Raw genomic sequence first — 23554 nt, forward strand, 5'->3', positions numbered from 1 at the left:
AAAATAGTAAACTGTATTAGTTATGCTGCTTTCACACTTGTATGCAGTTTATTATCTATACTTACATTTCGACTTATTTAATTTATAGGGTAAAGCGGGATAATTTGAATAGATTAACAAAAATTTTCGAATTGTATGAAAGATTGAGATCGCATAGTGTATTCAATTAAATATACAAAATATCAAGTGCACAATTGTTTTTTATGTTTGATTGAATACGCTGTACGGCCTCAATCTTTCATACAATTTGGAAAATTGTGTTATCATATTCAAATTATCTCATAAAATTCTCATAAAATTTATCTTATAAAACGATGATAGATAATACATATTATATATAGATAAATAAATAGGAAGAATATGTTACAATAATAAGTAATATGCAAAAATATATACAGGGTGTGTTACCAAAATCCAAACAAATTTCAATTTAAATTTCCAGCCATTGTACCTCTGCCAGAGGTCGTTGTTGACGTCCAAAAAAGCCTAATGCTGCTAATAAACAGTCATTACCTCAAAATGACCGCGATATTGAAACGAAGCGCGGTTGCGGAGTATAATCGAAGAGCTGCGATTATTCAAGACCTTCACGCTGGGCGCTCAACAATGGAAATAATTCAGTTTTTTGAATACTCGAGATCAACCGTTTATGACATTGTGGTAAAATATACGGCTTCAGAACAGTCTAACGAAGGTTCCAATATGCCAGCGAGGAAGAATCACTCGAAAAAACGCGAGAACGACTTCCGCAATCGTCGAAAGGACTCAAACGCTGATTTCGGATGATCCAGGGTATCGTTGCAAAAATTAGCATCGATAGTTGGTGTAAGCGTACCAACAATGAGTCGAATGCCCAGGAGGACCTTCGATACAAATCGTACACACTAAAGATGCTCTCTGAGACTGACAGGACAAAGCGAGTTGCTTGCTGCAATCTGCTATTGTCTATATATCCTTGAAAAACGAAACATCAGGTTCTTTTCTGACGAAAAAATGTTTACTGTTGATATCAAAATCCATCAGAATGATCGCTGACTCGTTCACGATCCCGAGGATGTTCTCGGACATCGGATGTTACCACAATGAAATTTCTGGTCAATGTTCACGTCCTAGATGTTGTGTCCAGTGAGGATGATGTCATGCTACCGCATTTCTTTAAAAAAGGGGAAAGTGTCACAAAAGAAGTATACGTGCGCATTCTGATGAGTGAAGCCGTGGATGAAAACTGTAGTGTCCGGAAGGCCATGTTTTTCAACAATGTATGTAGTTACACGCATTATAATATATTATTATAATTATGTATAAAGCAATTGCGATATATGAAAAATATTTGTTTTATTTTCACGCAATTCTTTACTTTCTCTTCCACTCTCTCATTAATTTGCTTTTGCACTCAAGTTGCTCTCTCTCTCTCTCTTTCTCTCTCTCTCTCTCTCTCTCTCTCTCTCTCTCTCTCTCTCGAAATTATTGCAAATAACAAAGAGATAACATTGTCGAATCACAGGTACGCTACTATAATAGAAAAGAAATTGGTCGCACGTGCAAGTCACGTGCGACCGCAATGTCGCGGTAAAAGGGTTGCGTTCCAGGTTAACCACTTCGGCGACATTTGGCCCTGTCGAGCAAACCTGTAATTATGCGTATCGTAACAAGTACGATCTGATTTCTCTAATATATTATTAAGCGTCAGATAATAATTTAATAATGCACTGTGACTCGCAATATGTTTGCCGGATGCACGCTCCGTTTTCTAACCCGACAATATTTACTGTAATTTTATATAAAAGGGAATAAAAAGGAAGTGTCACCTGTTTTGAATTGAATGTATTTTTATCATGACGTGAAAATCATCTCGAGAATCGTATAGAATTCATATCTATTGTAACAGAAGGTGTACAAAGAGGGAAAGTTATTTTACAAATAAAATAAAATTCCAACAGTTATTTATATTACGGAAGAGCTTCATGAAATTTATAAATGAATATTATAAATGAAATATAAATTGATATGTCTTTCAACAAAAATGATTTAATATCTTTGACACGAAAAATACCGATTTGTATTTTTCCTGCAATAATTGTGATATGAAAATTGTTTTCTTAGCGACAATAATAATTATTTATTTATATTATTTAGAATTATTAGAATTACTCTTATTACAATATTTAATATAATACTATAATAATTACTTTTTATATCGTATAACGAATAATCGTATTAAATTATAATTTTTCTGTTTCATATATTTTATAGAATTTAAAACAGTATTTTGATATTCAATAACACATAAATTCACAGAAGAGGTTCTCTTTTTGATAATGCCGACAGTTAATAAACTAAGCCCTGTTACAAATATCCTTACATTTCCGATTTCAGATCTCATCTATAACACACCGATAATTAGTAGTTCCGAAATAACGAAGTGAGGGTACGTCGAATCCGAATGAGTTATAGGTCCATCTGTGATGCGTCTCTAGAAAGAATCGGGAAAACGGTGTTACCAGTTCCCACGATTGTAATTAATATCCCCATTCATTAATAATTGCATCTTGTGTTAACGTTTTTCGCGTGTGATATCACACGTGTTAAAATAATTAATATATTTAAGCTGATGTTTTACATTATACATATAGTGACGTATATACAAATAACTCTTCTAAAAAAAGAAAGATTTAATTTAAATTTCATTTAAAATACAATAATTTGAAAAATAATAATTTAAATATAAATACAAAAATATGAAATTAAAAATCTAGCTAAAAAAAATTATCATCAATATTTTGGTAATTATAAAAAATTTGCGTATTATAGTGTTATAAAATATTATTTATAATTAATCATTATCATTAAATTGTATTTAATTTGTTGCTTTAGAACTCATTTTATAATTCATATCAGATTATTGGATAAAATCTTAATTATAATTTTTATGCTATATATTTACATGTATTTTAATAACTATGTATTATTTTATGATTCAATTATTTCTTGTATTACACAATATATAACATTGCAAATGGAATAAAATTTTGAATTTTGATACGAATTACAATTAATGGCTTAAAAAAAACAAAGAATTATTTCTCTCTTTTTCCTTTGCTAATCACGTATACTTCGATCGAACGTAGCCGCAGCTTGTTTCGGTATAATCCGAAATGAAAATACTGCGTCGGGACGGCTCCATTGTCCGGTAGAATTTTTGATCCTCGAGATCGAGAGATAACTAAAGGGGATTTAAATGGCAAGCTCGCGTGGCCACGTGTATGCGCTTAATCGCGATTCCAGCGATGACGAGACTCGCGCAATCTCGCTTCTCGCATCGACAATTGAATAAATATTATCCCTACGTCGAAAAGATTTGTCGTCACCGTTTACAATATAAAAAAACCCATAATGCTATATAAAATGTGTTAAAACTTTTGTCGCATTTCTTTGGGATATATAAACCGAATTAACAATTAATTCATTTATATTTTTTTTTAATTATTTTAAAATCTATCTTACTCAGAAAAAAAAATTTTAAAGGAGAGAAGTAAAAATATTTTCAAGATATATGCTCCAAAGTCTTTGTGTACCAAATTGTATTTTAGTGGTTGCTGTGATAAAAAAATTTCGTATAAACTATTTTAAGTGATAAAAGACGAAGTTACTGAAATTTTTAACGCAATTTTTATTGTTTTATTTGAAATTAATATATTTGTAATTTGGAATATACTTTTACATGGTTTTGTGAAGACATTTTCAATAATTTCTGAGATACATTTGAAATACAGATTTTCAGAACAATCGTAAGAGGCCCTGAATCCGCTCCATGAATAAAGCGATTTTTCATGGTGCATCCTGGCAAGAGGAGGCCACGACTAACACCTGGTACAGGGAGTAACCCATCGAAACGCACCATAAGTGTCTATTAATTTATACCCAGCGGGAGTGTGAAATCGATTTGTGTTCATGAAATGCATATGGGATACGCGGCAAGACATGTATTTTAAACGATTTTCCACCCGATCATTAATCTTATCGATCAGAAAAATTATATTTTATACCATATATATTATATTATGAGTAGAAGATCAAATGTATATTACATTATGTATAATTTTACAATATTTATAAGTTTTTTTTTTGGAAACAAAAAATAACATTACATTTTTATATATTTATTGCAGCATTTATTTAAAATAAATTCTAAAACGCCGCAGCTTCAAAATTTGTGAAAGTGAAAAATTTTTTATTTTCTCCGCATCATGATGCACTGAAAAAAAAAATTAAATTTAAAAAATACTTGTTTGACACAAGAATCATTAATTTGATTTAACTATTATTTTTTATTTTGAGTAAATATTTATTTACTAGAAATAATAATATTTAACTAGTGCTATTATTATTAAAGAAATATGTCAAGATTTAATAAATTTTTCGTTCAGTGTAGCTGAGACTAAATGGTTATAAATATTTGAATAAATGAGGAAATAGAAATGGAAAAATTTCCCGGGTCTTATCATTATTAATTATATACAATATTTTCAGTAATATCCTGAATGCATATATTTTTGGAACGATTTTCCAGAATGTGATTCGTGGAAAATAGCGACGATTACGAATGCTGGAGGTCTCACTAATTTTCCTTCACACTGACGAGCCGTAATAACAAATGGATTGTACGGATGCCGAAGACCCGCTGCGGGAGGGATGTACCCCAGGAAAAACTGGGGAAGGCGGTGCATTGGAGCGTGGAATGTTTTTGGGGTCGCGTGCCCCCTTTGCGCGGGGGTCGCATGTGAGGACACCGCAGGGGGTAACATCTAGCCCCGGGTACACCGGAAACGGTTAGGCGGCACCGGATACGGGAGGCGCATTATTAGACAGGTGGCTGAGACTCTGCGGAACACGAGAACTTGATGACTAGGACACAAGCTCAGCCTTGTCAATGAAAACAGAGTGTAGTAAATACATGTTACAAATAAAAGACATAATTTTACAATAATATTGCATATTTGTATTATAAATTTATTATATATATTAAATTTACTATATATTATATATAATATATGTGTATATATTAACATATTACATTTATTAATATATTACGTTTATTTATTATACATTTATTTAATAAATTTATTTAATAATTTATATTATTTTACAAAATTATATGCTTTTATAAAAATATATGCAACGTATATATTATTATATAATTAAAATATAATTATTATTTTTATGAGACGTCGTATCTTTCTGACAACAATTTATATATTTCTAATTATTTAATTAATAAAATTTACTTTAAATAATTCACATTTCAAAAGACTTCAAGAAACAGAATTTTAATTGTAATGTATAATTTTATATTTTATATATGTTGCATTATGTTGTCTTTTATATATATAATTTTGATTATTTTAATTCTTTTCGCGACATATCGAATTATAAATAGGATCCCAAATTCCAACGGCAATTATAGATCGTTTAAATGGATTTAACGGATATATATAAAGATGAAAGTATGGCTCAAAATGTTAGGTCATATGCAATAAGAAAGGAATGATTTTTTTTGTCAGTGATATATCTCTTGATGAAGATAGCGAATCTGTTCGTATAATATCTACAGATCATTACCCAGATATCTTTATCACTATATTTATCAAATATTCCGGAGACTATATTTAATGGACCGTTCATTAAATGCTATTCAAAGCTTACAAAATGCAATATGCATTCATTTATTAACGCCAATGATTTTGTTGACAGAGTTTTATGCTTAACTGCCAAGAAATGAACGCACATGACGTTTTGTTTAGGATATTTTTCCTTAGGAATATTATATAATTCACAAATTATAACATGCATCGAGATGTAACACCAAATTAATAAATTACTAAGCAATTTAATTTGCGATATTATTCAATTTATTTACAAGATCGAAGAATAAATTTGGCGCGCAATTTAAATGACTACATAACAAAAAGAGGCTACGCACTGCTCTTCACCGATTTTGAAAATTGCAGCAACGTTAGAGGATCCTGCCAAAACACCTGTAAAGCTCCGGTAAAAAATTTTTCATGCATGAAATATGTATAAACATACATAAACACGCATAAATATTCATAAACATGTATAATTATATGTATATAAAATATGTCCATACATGTTTATACATCCTTTTTTCTTTTATAAAATTACTTTTTAATGTAATGGAAATAATAATAGTAATGTGAAAACATATAAAATAATTAAAGGAATAATTTTCGCATTGTTTGTTTTAGAAAAAAACAAGTTTGGAAAAATGTAAAAAATTTGTTCATACATAATTATGCATAATTTTATATATAATTATACATAAATAATTTTTTTACATTTCTTCAAACCTGATTTTTTCTAAAACACATAGTGCGAAAATTACCTTTTTAATTATTTTTAATGTTTTATTTCTATTACGCTAAAAAGAATTCAAAAATTGGAAAGAGACAATAGCGGTGTACATAGTGAGTCATAATCGGATCTTATAAAGTACACTTAAGATGTCATGAACCAATCAGAGGACTGCATTAGCGACTTAAGCAATTACTTAAGACGATCTCAAAATAAGAACCGATTATAAATACCAAATGAATAAGTTGAACCTCGGTTAAGACTTAATCATGAGTTGTAGAACTGAGCCTTAGATCAGCAATCATTTATCGACATAAAAATCAGTCATTTTGCTGTCTGGAGTTTTACAGGCAAGTTTGATCAAAATCTGTGAAGAACAGAACGTAGCCTGTAAGTATATAAATTCCCATTGAATTATGTAAGCATTTAAGATCCAGCTTAATTAATCTGATTTTTAATAAATTCTATCATTATCATCTGGGCTTATATTAATTACATAATAATTTAATATTAATTATATAATAATGTAGTTAAATGTAAGTTTTTTGTGAATATGCGAACTCGGAGCTGAAGACTAAACTGAATAATTATTGTGTAATTATTAAATAATTACAATAATATATTGAATTTCATTTTGGACATTTGTGGACATTTCCAATTAATAGTCGTATTCTTTTCTTGCGTTCATTTTTGATTGGTGACTTCTTTTCCATGAAAATGCTGCATTTCTTTTCAATGTGAATATAACCAATGCGGTCGCCATTTTGATGTCTATCGGCGTGTGTCGTGTGTAATGATGGTGATGCTTGGTAGATTTTGATGATTCAAGCAAATTAACAACTCTCGGAATAATCTCGTCTTCGAGAAGATGGCGGAGTATTTAGCATCTATCTTCGGTACCGAGAAGGATAAGTAAGGGAAACTCGTTTTGCCGAATTGTAAATGAATGGAGACTTATCATAACCTACACTTTTCTTTTTTTCTTTTTCAGGGTAAACTGCTCCTTTTACTTCAAAATCGGCGCCTGCCGCCACGGCGATCGCTGCTCGCGTATCCACAATAAACCTACATTCAGTCAGGTATTAAATAATTAATCTAATTTAAATCAATAATTAATTTTTTACTATTTAAATGTGTCTACACAACATGGAAAGAATCAATTCTCATTCAACTATAACTATCTTTTATATGTTTAATATGAATTGTTGATACATATTCTTCATGATTAATATTCATTTTATATTGCTTCACTCACAATCTTTAACTTTCCAATTAATTAATTAAAACTGAGATAGAAATTTATAAATCATGATATAATAACTCGGGTAGCAACCTTGCTTATTTGCCATCATTTTGACATTAAAATGTCATCAAAGGCATAATTTTGTCATCATTTTCGTTAATGAATGACAATAAATAATGGGTGTTTTTCATTTGATGATACAAGTCGACACAAATGTTCTGTTGTTGTCATTGAACCAATTAAAAAATCAATGTTCTTACATAGCACTCTTAAACATTTAATATTGAAACAAATTAATTCTTTTCCAGACATGCCTGCTTCAAAATCTGTATGTGAATCCCCAAAATTCTGCCAAAAGTGCAGATGGTTCCCATTGTGAGTACATCATAATTCTATAATGATAATTATACATATTTTGTTAAATTCTTTTCCAAATAAAGAAACGATTTATTCTTGTTCCAGTGGTCGCAAATGTATCAGACGAAGAAATGCAAGAGCATTATGATAACTTCTTTGAAGATGTCTTTGTTGAGTGCGAAGACAAGTATGGCGAGATCGAGGAGATGAATGTGTGCGATAATCTCGGCGATCACTTGGTGGGTAACGTTTACATCAAATTTCGCAGAGAGGAAGACGCGGAGAGAGCTGTGAATGACTTGAACAACCGCTGGTTTGGTGGTCGACCAGTGTACGCCGAACTTTCACCAGTAACAGATTTCAGAGAGGCTTGTTGTCGTCAATATGAAATGGGGTAATCTTGACATTTTCTCCTAGCTTTATAAAGCGCATGATATATTATCATTTTATCTTTATTTATTTGATGAACAACAAAGATAAGATCATATATCACGTGCTTCAGATCACAGCTTTTTAAATAGAATCTATTCATGCAAATGTGTAATGATGAATGAAATCGGTTATCTTATACCTTCTGTTTTTCTTTTCGTTTTAGAGAATGCACACGGTCCGGATTCTGTAACTTTATGCACTTGAAGCCCATTTCGCGTGAGCTGCGCCGCTATTTGTACAGTCGCAAGAAGAGCGGCAGGGGACGATCTAGATCGCGTTCACGTTCACGCGGCCGAGATCGCAAGCGGCGATCGCGATCGCGCGACAGACGATCGAGATCCAAAGATCGTCGGAAAAGGGACGACAAAGGTAGGGACGGCCGATCTGGAAGATATTAATTATAATTATAGAAAATTCTTCATTCCAACTGATCTGACATTATTTAATGGACGGACTTGATACGATCGATCTATCTTGTACGTATTCCAGATGAAAAGTATCTATATATTACATATATCTTATATATTATATATTTATACATGTAATCAATAGAATTAGTGCTCTTCAACATTATATCATTTGTTAATAATTTAACGACTCCGAATTAATTGAAGGATGTCTTTTTCGCGCAATGAAAAATGACAGACACAAATAAAATATAAGCATAGAAATATATATTTTTTATTTCGTGTTATATTTTCATATAAATTATCGAACTTAAACATATACCGTGAAAAACGATGCACGTAGTTTGGTGGATATTTATGAATACAACAAAAAATTTACGTATGCTTTGCAAAGATATCCTGAATCTTCTGCAAAGAGCATCGATATAATCATACATACACATCATTATTAAATTACCTCCTTTCAAAAGCAGATGACGATAACGCTTCTTTTTATCGGATAGTTACCTAAATTTTTTATTCAAATTAAAATTGCATTTTGAAATCATTTTTATATTTTCATTTTTTCGCGAATATCATTACTTCAGTAAAAATGTAGACCGTATGATATATTAAAAAATAATTCCAAATTGTATCTATCGTACAAAAAAGAAGCCTAATGTGGGACATAATAACAATTGCCATAAGGCGCAAATAGATGGTGAAAGTTTATTTAAAAAACGGATGGTCAAGCAATCTAAAGTTTAAACGCTAAACAATTTAAAATAATTCATCTTTCTCCTCTTATTTTTCTTTATAAAAAGATATTAAATTGTATACAAGAAAACACTACCAACAGATGGGTACAGCCACAAGAATATTATATACAGCTGTAAAATAAAATCTTTTTTTTTATGAAAGAATATATACTTTGTAGGATTTAAACAAATTGTCCAAAGTTCACCTAATTTAATGCAGGCTGATGCATAGGTATGTGTATTTATGCCTGTCAATATCGCACGTATAAAATTATGATATGCGAATAATTATGATCGGTGATGTAATGGGAGATGCACGCAGTAATAATTTTTTTATTCTAATTCGATATTAAATCTATCCACAATTATATTGCTTCTTGCTCGAAATTTCAAGTATCATCGAAATCGTTCCAAGCCGTTCAATGCGCGAGCAGACGTCACAACATTTTCATAAATATCACATCGGGATGCAGTAACAGCATTTCGATATACTTTTCTTTGTACAATTTCCTTCTCTCGCGTATCTTCGATTTTCTTCCCATATCCGTTGAAAAAAAAAGCATCCCGTCAATCTTCCCGATTATATAAAAAGAAAAATGATACCGAATCATACAATAAAGATTGCGTGATATATTTATGGATTTCATAATATACGTTAATACACGCGTAACTTCTTTACCTCTCTCATCATTCACTATCAACAAGTCTCAGCATTATACATAGTGTAAAATTCGTATATTACCAAGATGATACAATTGAGTCCGACGGAAAAAGATGCATCTTCGTGGTTTATTCCCATCTGAATTTCTCCAAAATATACTGTATACAATATTTTAATTGTACTTATATATATTTATATATATACAGTCTCGTGTATGTGTGTGCGGGTGTGTAAGTGTATATGTATATAGTGTGTATTATGCGAGCGCACTCTATTTCTCTTGATGGAACAAGAAATTGAGCAGTGCGCGACACAGTCTAACTTGTTATCTTAGAAGGTACACATTATCTTTTTTTTTACTTTTTTTCCTTTCTTATTTAACTCTTTATTTGCCCTCTTGTGTCTTACGATAATATAGTGCTCCATTTTTTTTTCCTTCAAGAAATTCGTATCTAAGCACAGAGGTATTATTCTTCCATTAATTCTCTTAAGACAGCTTGACTGTCCATATCTCGTGTAATGACATCACTTGTACGCGTCGTAAAAATATTTACATTGTTCAGATTAATAATTAATGGTTACGATACTTTAGTAGTAGTGTTCAGCGGGAGATATACGAGATCAATGTTTAGGGGGGCTAATCAGCGTAGACAATGAACTGTTGATTGTCCACATCTGCAACTTCAACTTGGACAAATTGAGGCTGTGTAAGTTGGATTTGTTGTACTTGTCTCCCAATCGCGTTCCGAGATCTGAAATTATGAAAACCAAGATCTAATCAGATAATTAAGTTCTCCTTTTTTCTACTTTACACATTGATCTTTTGAATTTAAGCAATTGATATCTTAAAATGAAAACTTAACATCATTTTATAAACATAATTATTGTCTAAATCGTCCCGTCTATTATTCTTTAATACGATAGCTTTTAAAATATTTTCACGCTCGTCTTTTATCTCAAATTCAAAGTACAACAAAGAAGCGACTTACTTGGCCTTCGCATGAGTTAATATATGCGACTTGAGGTTCGTTGATTGCGCAAACTTTTTACTGCATCCGTCGAATGGACATACATATGGCCGATCACCGGTATGGATCCTCACGTGCGTACGAAGATTAAAGTCCAAACTAAACCTCTTGCCGCATCCTTCAAATGTGCACTGAAATGGTTTTTCGCCTGTATGCACCAGCTGATGTCGTTTCAGCTTGGAACTCTCGACAAAAGCTTTGCCACATTCCGCACACACATGAACTCGTGGACCATGCGTATGCAAATGTTTGCGCATCGCACTGTTATCTCGAAACATCTTCGTGCATCCCTTGTGAGGACATGCGATCGTTCGCTCGACACCGTCCATCACCGGCGGTTTGCGCACTTTCAGCTTATGACCGGGTCGTGCAAACTCAGCAAGTTGTTTCGGATCCGACAGATCCAAACCAGGCATACCGTCTGACATCGAACTATTCGAATTGAACTTTGCATTGGATTTGCCCGTCATGTATTCCGTGTAGTCCGGATCCGGTTCTGGATTTGAACCTTCATCTGGAACATCCACATCCAGGTCAGGCGCTAATAGGATGTTACCTTTAACAGCAACAAACGGAGAGCGGTCCCAAAAAAGCTACGATACTTTTTCAATTTTTTGCTAACTATATGATATATAAATTTAATAATATATCATATAGTTTGATATATATATATATAAATATATAAACTTTATATTTTATATATACTTGGTAACAAAGAAAACAGAAATTATTAATTAGTACAGGATTGTTAAAGGAAATATTAAGGAATAAATTTATAATAAAATTGCAACGAGATATAATTTCTAATAAAATTATTATAGCAAATTAAATTAAGGCGAGAAGATGAGGCTAGACATCTTAATATAATTTCTTACATCCCATACTGAGAAAAAGAATGACATTATATTAACAGCATTATTTTAATTGCAAATAATTTTGTTAATTCAATCTCACTATTAAGGAAAATACGTCACTCTTGTTTTAATAAAATTGTATTTGTTGTGTTAATACTGTTATTGAGTCAAATAAGATTATTTTCAATTAAAATAATGCTGTTGATATAATGATGCCATTTTTTTCAGTACATAAACAAGGTAATTAAAATTATCATTTGCAATGTTAATTACTTCTGACAGAAATGGAAACATCGAATTTTTTAAACTTAAAACCACAGGATATTTTAACGTTACATCTTTCTCGTTGAAAGCTTAAAAAAAAATGCGTTTTATTCAGAAAATATGGGATATATGGAATAAAAATTTAAAAAATGCATGCCGAAAGAAGTACACTCATTATATCGCGTTTTTAATATCTAAGATCGCAAGTTCTTTCCGAAGAAAATACAATAATATTAAAGCTTGTATTGAAAATTTTTTGTACAATACGACTTATCTTTAAGGATGTATTTTTATTTTTACAAATTCATTAATATATATATTAATAAATATATATTATATATTATATATATATTTTACATATATATATATATATATATATATATATATATATATACTTGAAAGAAACTATATATTAATATGAAAGTTGTGTGTACAATAATCTACTTTTGAAATATAATTTTATTGTTTATTTACATTATTTTTTTATAAGTTAAAATTGAAAAATTGACAAAAATTTCAATTTTTGGTATAAATATTTTAACTCAAAATGATTTATATGAAGTTCTATTGCGATTCACAGATTAATTACAAAGATTTTAAAGAAATATTTTGTTTATTTATAGAACAATTAATCTCTGTATTACAATATAACTTCATCATCTGGAATATTTAAAGTATTTGCACAATAAATTGAGATTTTTATCATTATTTTATAATCGTTTCCATATATTTCTGTTAGAACATATATTTAAAAAACCTTACTTAAAATAAACTTTGATCCAGACGGTAAATTTTTTTTTTATTACTTTTAAATGTATGACCTAAAATAATCTGTAATTTTTAAATAGCTTTTTTTAGTATTTGTAATACATCCTTAAATATGCAATAAAAGGTCTGTCTTTTATTTCTGCATTTTCTGAACTTAGTGCACTCAGTTCTGAGAGTGCAAGTAAAAAACAGACTTAAAATATATAAAAAAACAAGGAAGGCGCGAATCAACGAAATCATCGCCCGTGTTTGAGTTCAAGACACCCGGTATATGCGTTCGCGATGCAACATGGATCTCTCGTGACGTCAGAGGATCAGAGCTTCTCGCAACTTCTTTTATGCGTCTCGAACCGTCGAGATCCATTTTTTTTTCTCCAATGAGAATCTCGACTAGAACTCGCTCTACATATCACTATTTATTTTTATCTCTCTCAAAGAGACACAAAATTTGAATGTATCGACGCCGATAGGATATCAAGTGCCGCGATGCTCCGCGACGTCGCTCGGCTCGTCCGCCGCCGCCATTTGCTTGACGGTGGACAGGCGGGCCATCCGCCGCGTTAAAGAGGCCATTTTCAAAATATGGCTGCCCCCGTGGGGCCAAGCATAATGGCGTTCGCGGGATCAAAACAAACAACGCGGCCTGTCAAGCCGGCTGGAGCACACGGCCGACGTGAATGGGCCAGGTAGCCGATTTTTCCATACGGAGATCGCGCGCCCGTGCAGCGACGCAGTATCGATCTGAGCATCGCACCGGAAGTGCGTATCCGCCCGTGTGCGTGGTGGATAACGAAGGGGCCAGGAGAAACGAGGGGAAAGACGAAGGAGAAGAGAAAGAAATAAAGAAACTCCTTTTTAGCTTGAGAACTCGGAGAGCGATGGATAAAAAGAACGGAAAAAGAAAAAAACAGAGAAAAATGAATGAGAATGAAAGAACAGAAGTCTGAATGGAGGAGTCCAGAGGAAGACTGAAAATGTGTAAAAAGACTCACCGTCGTCCGTGCCGGACGCCCACATCGTTACCGAAAACTCGCCCTCGAGCGTCTTGATCTGCACCTGCTTCTGTTCCCACTTTCTAGCCTTGGTCTCAGTAGCCATCTCGCCGAAAATCGCGTGGTCGGAGGCACGGAAACGCGTGCCACCGCTCTTACGCGCCTTCTTAGCAGCTTTACGCGACGGCCCAGGGCTGGACTCGACATAAATGTCGTTATCCGGCACCGGGATCTGGTCGTATACGCTAAGCGGATCGGCGCCAACGATCTCCTCTTGTGTCTGCAGTATGATTTCTTCTCGACCCGGCTCCGGCAATGGCTGCAGCGCTATCATCGGCTGCCCGTCCTCGCCCTCGATCGTCGTCTCCACGGTCTCGCACGGTATCTCCACCGGTATCGCCTCTATCTCAACCTCCTGGATGTCCGGTTGGATCTCCACTTCGGTTATTATGTCCGAGGACGCCATATTAATCTCCGGCGGCGACGCCATGTTAACGTACCAAAATGGCCGGCTGGCCTGGCGACAGCGGAGCCTCGGCGGGGACTCGAGCGTCTCGCGGTCACGTGATCGCCCGCTCACGTGACGCTGCCCGCCACCAGGGAGAGCCTCAAGCGCGCGCGCCTCGTTGCTCGTCGCGGCGCCATCTTGGGAGCGCGATCAGACGTTTTTCCTTCTTTCCTTTTATTCTTATTATCATATTTTATTCACGTTTTTTTCGCTAGCGCGATTCCGAGATTGTTCTACTGATCGATGTGACTCAATTTTTTCATTATTTATATTGTTTGATCGAGGAAACGGAACGAAGTGTCTCTAAGCGACACCCAGAAAGGAGAATAGGTTAAGAGCCGTCTAGTGTCGATGGCCACGATGGACCTGTCAAAAATACCGAACGAGAAGAAATTGTATCTCTGCAAATGGTATTTTCGTGGTACGTTGACATCGCGAAGCTTTAAGATCCTAATATTGATAGTTCGCGCTTGATGATTTATAGAATACCGTAGAGTGGGATAGTTGGTACAAATTTGACAACACACATGACAAAATTGGGACGTAAGACATCTTACAATCGTCTTAAAGAGACATTTTTTTATGCTTTCCAGGAAGAGACAATGTAACAAGTAATCGTTTTATCTTTGTTTAATAAACAAGAATATAATGATTCACCTGTTATACTGTGTCATCTGTATCTCTTATGTCCGTTTCCACCAATGTAGATCAAATTTAATCTCGGTTCTCAATTTACTCTTCATCTTTTTCCAATAAAAATTAGAAAAAGACGAAGAGTAAGTTGAATCGAGATTAAAGTTGATCTACATTGATGGAAATGGACATTAGGCCCAATTCTATAATTCACAATTAACTCTTAACTGAGGTTTAACTTATTTATTGTTTCTTTTCAATTCTAGAATTGGAAAGAAATAAGAAACAAGTTGAACTTCGGTTAAGAGTTAACTGTGAGTTGTGGAACTGGGCTTTATTGGAAGATACCCCTTATCTAATTCTGAACACACTTAAGGTATATTCGGGACACTATTAGTGCTATTTGTGTCATTCTATCTTCATTGTTTATTAGATGTTAAAACAAGAATAAATGGCACAAATATCGCTGATAGCATGCTTCTCGAATACAGCCTTACTGTCCAATCATGATTTAAAATTCAAACCAGAGTTACTTCATATTTCAATATTACAATTCAGACCTTAACACATGTATGGATTAGCAGACGATATCTATAGATGCTCCATCCTTAAGTATGTTGAAAATTGATTGAGAACTAAAATTAGATTTAGATTAAAGTATAGCTATAAATTTGCAGCAGTACATGATTCTTAGTGTTAAAATATAATTCTTATGTTGTTAACTTCTTTAGCTGCGTTCTTGATTTTTTGGGATAGTTGTCTCTTCTCTCCAAAATCTTTCTTCTAAAATCTAAATATGTATATATAATTTAAGTACAGAGAGAAAAAAAAATAACGCAGTGCACAACCAAAAGTCACATTTTACAACAACTTGCCAATATTTTCTTCAACTTCTCTCTGTTACAGCTGGTTTTGCACTGCTGCCATTCCTATGGGCCGTGAATGCGGTTTGGTTCTCAAAAGAAGCTTTCATAGCACCACCTTACGAGGAACAGAAACAAATTAAGAGATGTTGGTGTCAATCAATTTATTTTCTACAACGGATTTTAGTCTCTCCTCTTTAATGATACGCATTTACGTTTCTTTCAGATGTGATTTTCTCTGCTATCGGAGCAGTTATTTGGACAGCTGCTTTATTAGCTTGGATAATAATCTTCCAAACCCAAAGAGCTGCTTGGGGTGAATTCGCCGATTCTATCAGCTACATAATTCCCACTGGTATTCCTTGAGCTTGATACTCCATAGCGGTACGCAATAATTTATTGCAGAAATATATGCATTCAACAATTATATATTAAACTTTGTAATATATTTATGTCATGTAAGTTCATATGGTAACATCTGATATGTAGCATACACAATAAAAAAATAACATTCTTTTTTACATTTTGTATACATTAATAAAAAATATCAATTTCGAAAAGTAGCAGCGCGCTATTAGCTTTTCTTTGTTTAAAATTACATTTAGATGCGTGTAGCAGTTATGTGAAAAAGTACTGTCCAAAATAGATTTCCATATATTTAAATCTCTCTCTTGCATCCCTTTAAGGAGATACGAAACTAGAAATTATAAATACACAGATTCAAATATGTAAAAACTGACATACCTCTCCGCATTTATACGCAACAATTAGCGAATTTTATTTCGCGTTCTACATTTGAATAACTCTTCGTCTTTGCACATATAATCTTATATCTCTGTAAACTAATCTGGACAGAAGCTGAAACAGCAAAACATGATATGCATATTATTTATAATGATACTTCGTTTTAGTATCGATGAAAACAAACTCATAAGCAAAACAAACTCACCAGTAGAGCGAATAAATCCGCACACATGAGCATATAAAACACATTGTGCCATCCGCCCCACCGAGACACTAAACCTGCTAACAGCGGACCAACTGCAGCTCCAATACTACCAGTTCCATCGATAATGGCAGTCACTGTAGCTAAAGCTTTTGAATTTTCTCCTAAGCTAGGATGAGTTCCCAGTTCGGCCGACACAGCAGTCGTTATTAATGCATAGGGACCGTTCACTAAAAGCCCTCCTATCAGCAGTAATACTATATTGACGCCTAGACTAGTATTTCCGATAGAGTCATATATAAATAACTGAAATATATAAGGCACACATGTTAAAATGATATATACATTCAAATCTATATTTATAATATTGCATATCATTCAGAAATAAGAACATTCTTTAAAACAATGTGCTTCATTATTTAACGAATTTATAATAATTTATATAAGCAATCATTTTTTTACAGCTCATTAATAATTAATCTAATAATGTTGTCATTTTGTAACTGCAAAAGTCTGCATGTGGTAAAATTCAATGTATTAAGGAAAAAATTGTATTCACCGCGGGAAATGCAAGTCCAAACATTGCGGCGCATGTTAACGCGCTCATGCCACTGTAATCAGAGATGATTCCAGCTGCTATAGCACCTATTATACCACCCACATCAAACAGAGTCGACAGATCCGCGCTCAGAGTTGCGTTGTATGTAGCTGCAAGAAATTCTTATTGAGACGAGATTATATAATGAGATAGTAACAATAAGATTATTATTACGAATACCTACTTGTAGCTGCGATGTACAATGGTAACCAGTAGAGGAATGTATAGCTAACAAGCTTTGCGAAAAATAGCGACAAGGAATATTCGATGACACCTGGTATCTTTATGGCTCCTATGAAATCGATCGCGCTATTGTGAGATGTATTATGATCACGTCGATGTCCAGACAGCATTGGACTGGTTTCAGAGCGCTCATTTGCCACATTCTTTGAAACATATAAATTACATATTACTACTAATAATATTTATATATGTTAGATGAAAGCAGTTGTGATATTAATAAATGTTATAGTGACACATTGTTGTTCAAAATACATATTCTCACGTGGTTTAAGAATTATGAATAAATTTATGCATCATATATATAACACATGCATTATGTGATTATGTTACATTTTAAAGCTAAATAGTAGTGTTAACTGTAGGGTGGCATGCACTTACGTCGGTAGTAAGTTGTTCACGGTGGATACAGCGATAGATGACACGCTAGGTAGAGTAGATGCTTATTTATTATGGAAGTGTAAACTATAATTCTACTAAAAATAATTAATCTTGACATTTGCATTATTAAAAAAAACCTAGGAAAACTAAAAGAACGAAATAAAATTGTAATCATAGTAAAGTATAGAGAACATGCCTATAATCAAATTACAAATGCATGCTATTACGTGTTAATTGAAAAATGTATTACGCTACAAATTTTACACTTATTAAAATTAAAAAACATTTATTATGATAATACTAATATTTGCTGAGTGAAAAAGCGTTACAAATATTTAGCAACTATGGCAAACTTACATCCTCGTTGACACTATGAGATTCGTAACCTCCGTCAAACGAGTCGTCGTCCGAGCTATTCGTTACAATTTTTCGATATCCGAGAGAAGCAGGCGAGCTATATCCTATGTCGATAGGATTTGGTATTAGGAACAGGAAGATCACGAATCCCATCAGTCCCATTACCACTCCAGGCACAATGAAACTCAAACTCCAATCGGACTCGACGTATGCCGCCGCGATTAAACTACCTAATATATTTCCTAAGGACGTATGAGAGTTCCATATTCCAAAGATCAAGCCACGCTTGCCTTTTCCAAACCAATTTCCCACAACAGTTACTACACCTGGCCATCCAGAAGTTTGAAAGATTCCTCCTAGTGCCTATGTAAAAAGAAGAGGAAAAATATGAAAGAACATCTTTGTTAATATGCTTTATAATGGGTGCTTTCCATTTAATAACATAAGTTGATGCAAGTTGTTCTATTTTTCATTTCGGGAGTAACAAAGACAGAACAATACTTGGATCAACTTGTGTCATCAAATAGAAAGCACTTAATGTATTGATATTCACCTGCACGAAAATGAAGTACCACAGATTGTGAATATTGTATGGTTTAGCGATTCCAAATAGGTAACATGATATGCCTGACGCGAGCATACCAATGGAAAGGAAGTATCGCAGATTTACTCTCTCCGCTATGAACCCGCTGTGTGAAAAGAAAAGACAATATTATTGAGAAAATTCCCTTGTACTATGGAAAGTAATAAACTCATTTCAAGATATCCACCTGAAAAACATAGCCACTGCATATGCAAACAGAAATGCTGAATCCAGTATGCCAAGTAATGCTGGTGCATCCTCCGTATCTGTAAAAATAATGTAATAAGCACAAATTATTTGCATATACGAGTGTTTGTTTCCTCTATGCAGAAAAATATGTTTAAAAAAATAATTACTGTTTACTTTTTTTTCTTATAAATAAATATATATATAATTTTTCTCTTATAAATAATAATAATCTTTAACAAAGAATATTTTTTTATAGCTAATATAGTCTCAAAATATATTTTTTTACAAATATTATAGAAAACTCATTATCATGTATTTAAAACAAGAATCTTTCTTTTTAAAAATATTACAAAATTTTATCGAAAAAGCGATTTTGTACAGAAAACACAAATTGAATTTTAATATAATCTTGATTGAAGTAAATATTAAATTTATTAGGCTTCAGAACATATTTTGAACACATTTGATGATCGTGATAAACTTATGATAAATTTGCAAATACATGAACTTTTAAAATATTTCAAACAATTAATATTTAAATATATATATATTTAAGTATATATTTTTCTATTATCCATTATCTCTCCTTACCAAATGGAGCCCAGTCACACCAAGTATCCTGATTACTGGCATTTACAAAAATATTCCCAGGTACTGGTAGATTGCTGCAATTGAGACTTAGAACATTCTTCACTACAGATATTGGTTTCCGAGTCAAATGATAACAAGTATATGCTAGATAAGTAAGCGCCAATATGCCTCCTTGGTGCCATGCAATCCAATTGACACGACGATGCTCGCAGCAACCGTTGCACATACACCTTGTACATTGCAAACCCCATGGTAGATCTCTCGTCGGTCCATTCATATTAATACTTTTTTGTAGTATTCAATGTATTTTGTACTCTTTGATTACAGGATTCTTTTTGTGTAGAAGCAAGATAAAATAATTTTTTCGTCTTATTGTAATTGACGTAGTAAGTAAAATGCAACTGAATTTAATTAAATAATATTCAGATCTCACAATTAAATATTAATTAGCTAAATAGACAAACACATAGAGATCTCTTGTGATCTCTGGATAAGTTATTCAAATATGGTGTTATTCCCACGATGTTTTGCATAATACTGATCATTTGTTCACAAACGTCTAGCTAAGATAAAGTGTCAAACAAAGCCTAAACTAAGTTTTAACAATGACACTTATGACAGTAAATAAATGCAGCTGTCAATGTAACCTAGAAATAGAACAAAAAGATTTGTAAAAAGTTTAAAGAATGGTGACTACTTAGCAACTGAATATTACCTACATTTGAAAGTGATTCCGGAAGCAGATAAAAATTCTTGGTAAATGCAAATCCTGCCTATTGTCTTTCTTCTCCCTCCTTTTTCTTCGAAATGCAATGTTTATACTATCACGAGATGACTATTGTACGTCAGCAACGCCCATGGACGCACTCCTGCATAGGTGTGTTGAGCGAATGTCTATCGCGTCGATGCTAATTGCAACGTTTTTAAATATAATAATTGTTACATGATCTTTGAACAACATTAGTGCCACATTAAGATAAACATATCGATTGCGTTGTGCAACTCCATTTAACTCCATTGACGTGAGTCACGATCGATTTGAGGTTATGTCGCGACAAATATTCCCTAGTGAAAATTTTTCTCTGAATTTTTCAAAATTTTCTGAGTAATTTTATAACTTTCTAGGAAGTTGTTCAGATTTTTTTTTATACAAATTGAAACACTTTTTAGAAATCCAATTCCAAAAAAGTCTATATCTTTTTTAGAATTTTTCATACATATAAATTAAATATTCTAAAATTTCTCATTCTATAATTCCTAATAAATCTTATAAATCTGATAAAATCTGAAGAAATTCACAGTATTTTTTAAATAATTGTAGAATAAGCAATCTTAAAAATTTTAGGATATTTTTGAAAAAAATTATTCCAATATTATTCTAAAATTATTCTAAGTTATTCTAAAATTATTCTAATTTATATAAAATTTCTGAAACAAATTTTCACCAGAATCTTTTTAAAAGAAATTTAAAAAACTAAAATTTTGTATGTACATAAATATAGATGTATAATACTTATTTACTTTATATTCTCACATTACTGTAATTACAGAACATTTATGATTACAGAACAACGTGACAGAAACACAATTTGGACAATTTGTATCACTATACAATGCCATGAGTGACCTCAAAGTGTATCCTTATTTTTACAAATATTGTTGATTTGTTTATAATAATATTTGCTATCCAATTTACTACTTTTAAAACCTTAACATTACACAGAGAGTTGTCTGTGCCTTTTCCAAGTGCCAGAGAAGCAGAAGTTGTATATCAAGTGCTTCGAGTCGATGAGGAACCACCGCGTAGTGAAGCCACAAAGAATCTTACATTAAATAATAATATTTTAGAAGTGTAAGCTTAAAATTGCATTAAGTATTTGTAAATATTATTTTACTGACATTTATTGTTTTCTGTACAGATCATTCAGTGGTAAGGAAGCAAGGAAAATACGTGTGGCACTTACATCCTTCTTTGATAATCTACTACTGGTCACAGAAACCATCGAAAAATTTGGTCCACCCGAGTCGACATATAGTCATTACGGAGCCAACAATTAGCCAATTATATTTACCTATTACTTTTCAAATATATATGCGTTATGGAACACACTCCTGCGCCTTACGGTCCCAGGGCTGTCTATGGATATGCTATGTATATCGGATCAAATATGTTGTTCCTATTGTACGTGATATGGGCGATAATACCAGACAAGATGTTGCATGATTATTTAGGACTGACCTATTGGCCCTCCAAGTATTGGGCAGTTGCAATTCCTATATGGGCATTGACTGCTCTAGCTACATTTGCATTTTTAATTTATCCTGCTATCAATATGTTAATAACTCCAGACATCGATGACATCCGGACTATTACGGACAAGTATGCCCTACAAAATGTCGAAACTACTCCAGGCGGAATACCGACTGTATCTGACATACCAATTACAGAAGTCTGTAGGAGATTATATTTGAGAAAAAAATAATCTGTAATCATTTACCAGAATAATTATTTTTTTTTACATTGAGGTGGATGTACAGTTAGAAATAATAATTAAGAAACGCATAATATGCGAATCTAACAAATAAATGACAAATCTCTAAGCGTAGTCCTGGTAAAAAAATTTTCATGCATGAATAGGTATAAATATGTATAAACATATTTATTAAACATATAAAAACATGCATAAATATTCATAAACATGTATAATTATATATGAAATATGTCTATACATTCTTCTATACATTCGTCTATACATTCTCGTTTATACATTCTTTTTTCTTTTGTAAAATTACTTTTTAGTGTAATAAAAATAATAATAGTAATGTGGAAACATAAAAAATAAAGGGATAATTTTCGCATTGTTTGTTTTTTAGATAAAAACAAGTTTGGAAAAATGTAAAAAAAATTGCTTATACATAATTATGCATAATTTTATATATAATTATACATAAATAATTTTTTTACATTTCTTCAAACTTGATTTTTTTCTAAAACAAATAGTACCTTTTTAATTATTTTTAATATTTTTGCATTACTATTATTATTTCTATTATACTAAAAAGTAATTTTACAAAAAGAAAAAAGATGTATAAATATGTATGGACATATCTCATATATAATTATATATGTTATGAATATTTATGTGTGTTATGTATGTTTAGACATATTTATGCATATTCATGCATGAAAAAATTTTTTATCAGGGTGTAAAAGCACTTTATTTAAGAAATCTATTAAGAAGACCAAATAATAAATGTTATATAAATTTACATTGTAATTAAAATCCATAATTTTTTGAAATTTGTATTACGGGACCATTTCCAAAATAAATGACTACTCTATTCTATAATACATTAAATACTTATATAACATTGAGATCTATTAGCATTGAAGATTAATCGACATTGTTTTCCTTATAACATAAAAATCATATAATCATACATAATTAATGATACATATATATATATATTTTATTGTGTATATACATTTTATATAATTATGTAATATTGTGTACATCACTGTAAAAGACTCAGTCAGAAATGATAATGG

At 32.2% G+C, this 23554-nt stretch overlaps 6 protein-coding genes and 1 pseudogene across 11 annotated transcripts; 4 read left to right on the forward strand and 3 right to left on the reverse strand.

Annotated features, from left to right (window-relative positions):
* Positions 1 to 1512: 1512 nt before the first annotated feature.
* LOC147909161 (uncharacterized) lies at positions 1513 to 5682 on the reverse strand (annotated as a pseudogene).
* Positions 5683 to 7101: 1419 nt separating this feature from the next.
* U2af38 (U2 small nuclear riboprotein auxiliary factor 38) lies at positions 7102 to 9075 on the forward strand. Its single transcript, XM_011070046.2, has 5 exons — positions 7102 to 7284; positions 7364 to 7451; positions 7924 to 7990; positions 8078 to 8366; positions 8568 to 9075. The coding sequence occupies exons 1-5, from the start codon at positions 7241 to 7243 to the stop codon at positions 8800 to 8802; spliced, it is 723 nt and encodes a 240-aa protein (XP_011068348.1). The 5' UTR covers positions 7102 to 7240; the 3' UTR covers positions 8803 to 9075.
* On the reverse strand, positions 9064 to 14622 carry LOC105154487 (transcription factor YY2). 2 transcript variants are annotated; one of them, XM_011070049.2, is made up of 3 exons: positions 14116 to 14622; positions 11199 to 11751; positions 9064 to 10961 (listed from the first exon to the last, which is right to left on the reverse strand). In XM_011070049.2, the coding sequence occupies exons 1-3, from the start codon at positions 14603 to 14605 to the stop codon at positions 10847 to 10849; spliced, it is 1158 nt and encodes a 385-aa protein (XP_011068351.1). In that variant the 5' UTR covers positions 14606 to 14622; the 3' UTR covers positions 9064 to 10846. The 2 variants fall into 2 exon arrangements, with proteins under 2 accessions (XP_011068351.1, XP_011068350.1); XM_011070048.2 differs by having other exon boundaries at positions 11199 to 11793.
* A 279-nt stretch (positions 14623 to 14901) lies between these two features.
* Positions 14902 to 16640, forward strand: pen-2 (presenilin enhancer, gamma-secretase subunit). Its single transcript, XM_011070047.2, has 3 exons — positions 14902 to 15044; positions 16163 to 16267; positions 16346 to 16640. Exons 1-3 carry the CDS (start codon positions 14975 to 14977, stop codon positions 16483 to 16485), a joined length of 315 nt encoding a protein of 104 aa, XP_011068349.1. The 5' UTR covers positions 14902 to 14974; the 3' UTR covers positions 16486 to 16640.
* On the reverse strand, positions 16269 to 20862 carry MFS16 (major facilitator superfamily transporter 16). Of its 3 annotated transcripts, XM_011070051.2 has the most exons (11): positions 20724 to 20862; positions 20005 to 20651; positions 19412 to 19490; positions 19195 to 19330; positions 18642 to 19004; positions 18285 to 18329; positions 17848 to 18049; positions 17625 to 17773; positions 17069 to 17371; positions 16864 to 16977; positions 16269 to 16798 (listed from the first exon to the last, which is right to left on the reverse strand). In XM_011070051.2, the coding sequence occupies exons 2-10, from the start codon at positions 20279 to 20281 to the stop codon at positions 16909 to 16911; spliced, it is 1623 nt and encodes a 540-aa protein (XP_011068353.2). In that variant the 5' UTR covers positions 20282 to 20651; positions 20724 to 20862; the 3' UTR covers positions 16269 to 16798; positions 16864 to 16908. The 3 variants fall into 3 exon arrangements, with proteins under 3 accessions (XP_011068353.2, XP_011068352.2, XP_011068355.2); XM_011070050.2 differs by having other exon boundaries at positions 16269 to 16977; XM_011070053.2 differs by lacking the exon at positions 18285 to 18329 and having other exon boundaries at positions 16269 to 16977.
* LOC105154489 (Threonyl-carbamoyl synthesis 6) lies at positions 20751 to 22231 on the forward strand. Of its 3 annotated transcripts, none has more exons than XM_011070055.2 (4): positions 20751 to 20881; positions 21572 to 21639; positions 21728 to 21856; positions 21924 to 22231. In XM_011070055.2, the coding sequence occupies exons 2-4, from the start codon at positions 21623 to 21625 to the stop codon at positions 22060 to 22062; spliced, it is 285 nt and encodes a 94-aa protein (XP_011068357.1). In that variant the 5' UTR covers positions 20751 to 20881; positions 21572 to 21622; the 3' UTR covers positions 22063 to 22231. The 3 variants fall into 3 exon arrangements, with proteins under 3 accessions (XP_011068357.1, XP_011068356.1, XP_087264374.1); XM_011070054.2 differs by lacking the exon at positions 20751 to 20881 and adding an exon at positions 20886 to 21026; XM_087408248.1 differs by lacking the exon at positions 20751 to 20881 and adding an exon at positions 21468 to 21488.
* LOC105154490 (phosphatidylinositol glycan anchor biosynthesis class P) lies at positions 22104 to 23363 on the forward strand. The gene has a single exon (XM_087408247.1). It carries the CDS (start codon positions 22104 to 22106, stop codon positions 22485 to 22487), a length of 384 nt encoding a protein of 127 aa, XP_087264373.1. The 3' UTR covers positions 22488 to 23363.
* Positions 23364 to 23554: the final 191 nt, after the last annotated feature.

This window comes from Acromyrmex echinatior, chromosome 7 (assembly GCF_024713525.1).
Source record: "Acromyrmex echinatior isolate Ae372 chromosome 7, ASM2471352v2, whole genome shotgun sequence".
NCBI lineage: Eukaryota > Metazoa > Arthropoda > Insecta > Hymenoptera > Formicidae > Acromyrmex > Acromyrmex echinatior.

Coding starts and splice junctions, on each gene's coding strand:
- LOC105154487 (XM_011070048.2), bottom strand. CDS start 14,605: ATGGCGTCGCCGCCGGAGATTAATATGGCGTCCTCGGACATAATAACC. Junction 11,794..14,115: donor GGCGTCCGGCACGGACGACG/GTGAGTCTTTTT, acceptor TTGCTGTTAAAG/GTAACATCCTATTAGCGCCT. Junction 10,962..11,198: donor TTAACTCATGCGAAGGCCAA/GTAAGTCGCTTC, acceptor TCATAATTTCAG/ATCTCGGAACGCGATTGGGA.
- LOC105154489 (XM_011070055.2), top strand. Junction 21,857..21,923: donor AATAATAATATTTTAGAAGT/GTAAGCTTAAAA, acceptor TTTTCTGTACAG/ATCATTCAGTGGTAAGGAAG.
- MFS16 (XM_011070051.2), bottom strand. CDS start 20,281: ATGAATGGACCGACGAGAGATCTACCATGGGGTTTGCAATGTACAAGG. Junction 18,330..18,641: donor CTCATAGTGTCAACGAGGAT/GTAAGTTTGCCA, acceptor TACTCTACCTAG/CGTGTCATCTATCGCTGTAT. Junction 17,372..17,624: donor TTGGACTTGCATTTCCCGCG/GTGAATACAATT, acceptor TATATATTTCAG/TTATTTATATATGACTCTAT.
- U2af38 (XM_011070046.2), top strand. CDS start 7,241: ATGGCGGAGTATTTAGCATCTATCTTCGGTACCGAGAAGGATAA. Junction 7,452..7,923: donor ATAAACCTACATTCAGTCAG/GTATTAAATAAT, acceptor ATTCTTTTCCAG/ACATGCCTGCTTCAAAATCT. Junction 7,991..8,077: donor AAGTGCAGATGGTTCCCATT/GTGAGTACATCA, acceptor TTCTTGTTCCAG/TGGTCGCAAATGTATCAGAC.
- LOC105154490 (XM_087408247.1), top strand. CDS start 22,104: ATGGAACACACTCCTGCGCCTTACGGTCCCAGGGCTGTCTATGGATAT.
- pen-2 (XM_011070047.2), top strand. CDS start 14,975: ATGGCCACGATGGACCTGTCAAAAATACCGAACGAGAAGAAATTGTAT. Junction 15,045..16,162: donor CTGCAAATGGTATTTTCGTG/GTACGTTGACAT, acceptor TCTCTGTTACAG/CTGGTTTTGCACTGCTGCCA. Junction 16,268..16,345: donor ACAGAAACAAATTAAGAGAT/GTTGGTGTCAAT, acceptor CGTTTCTTTCAG/ATGTGATTTTCTCTGCTATC.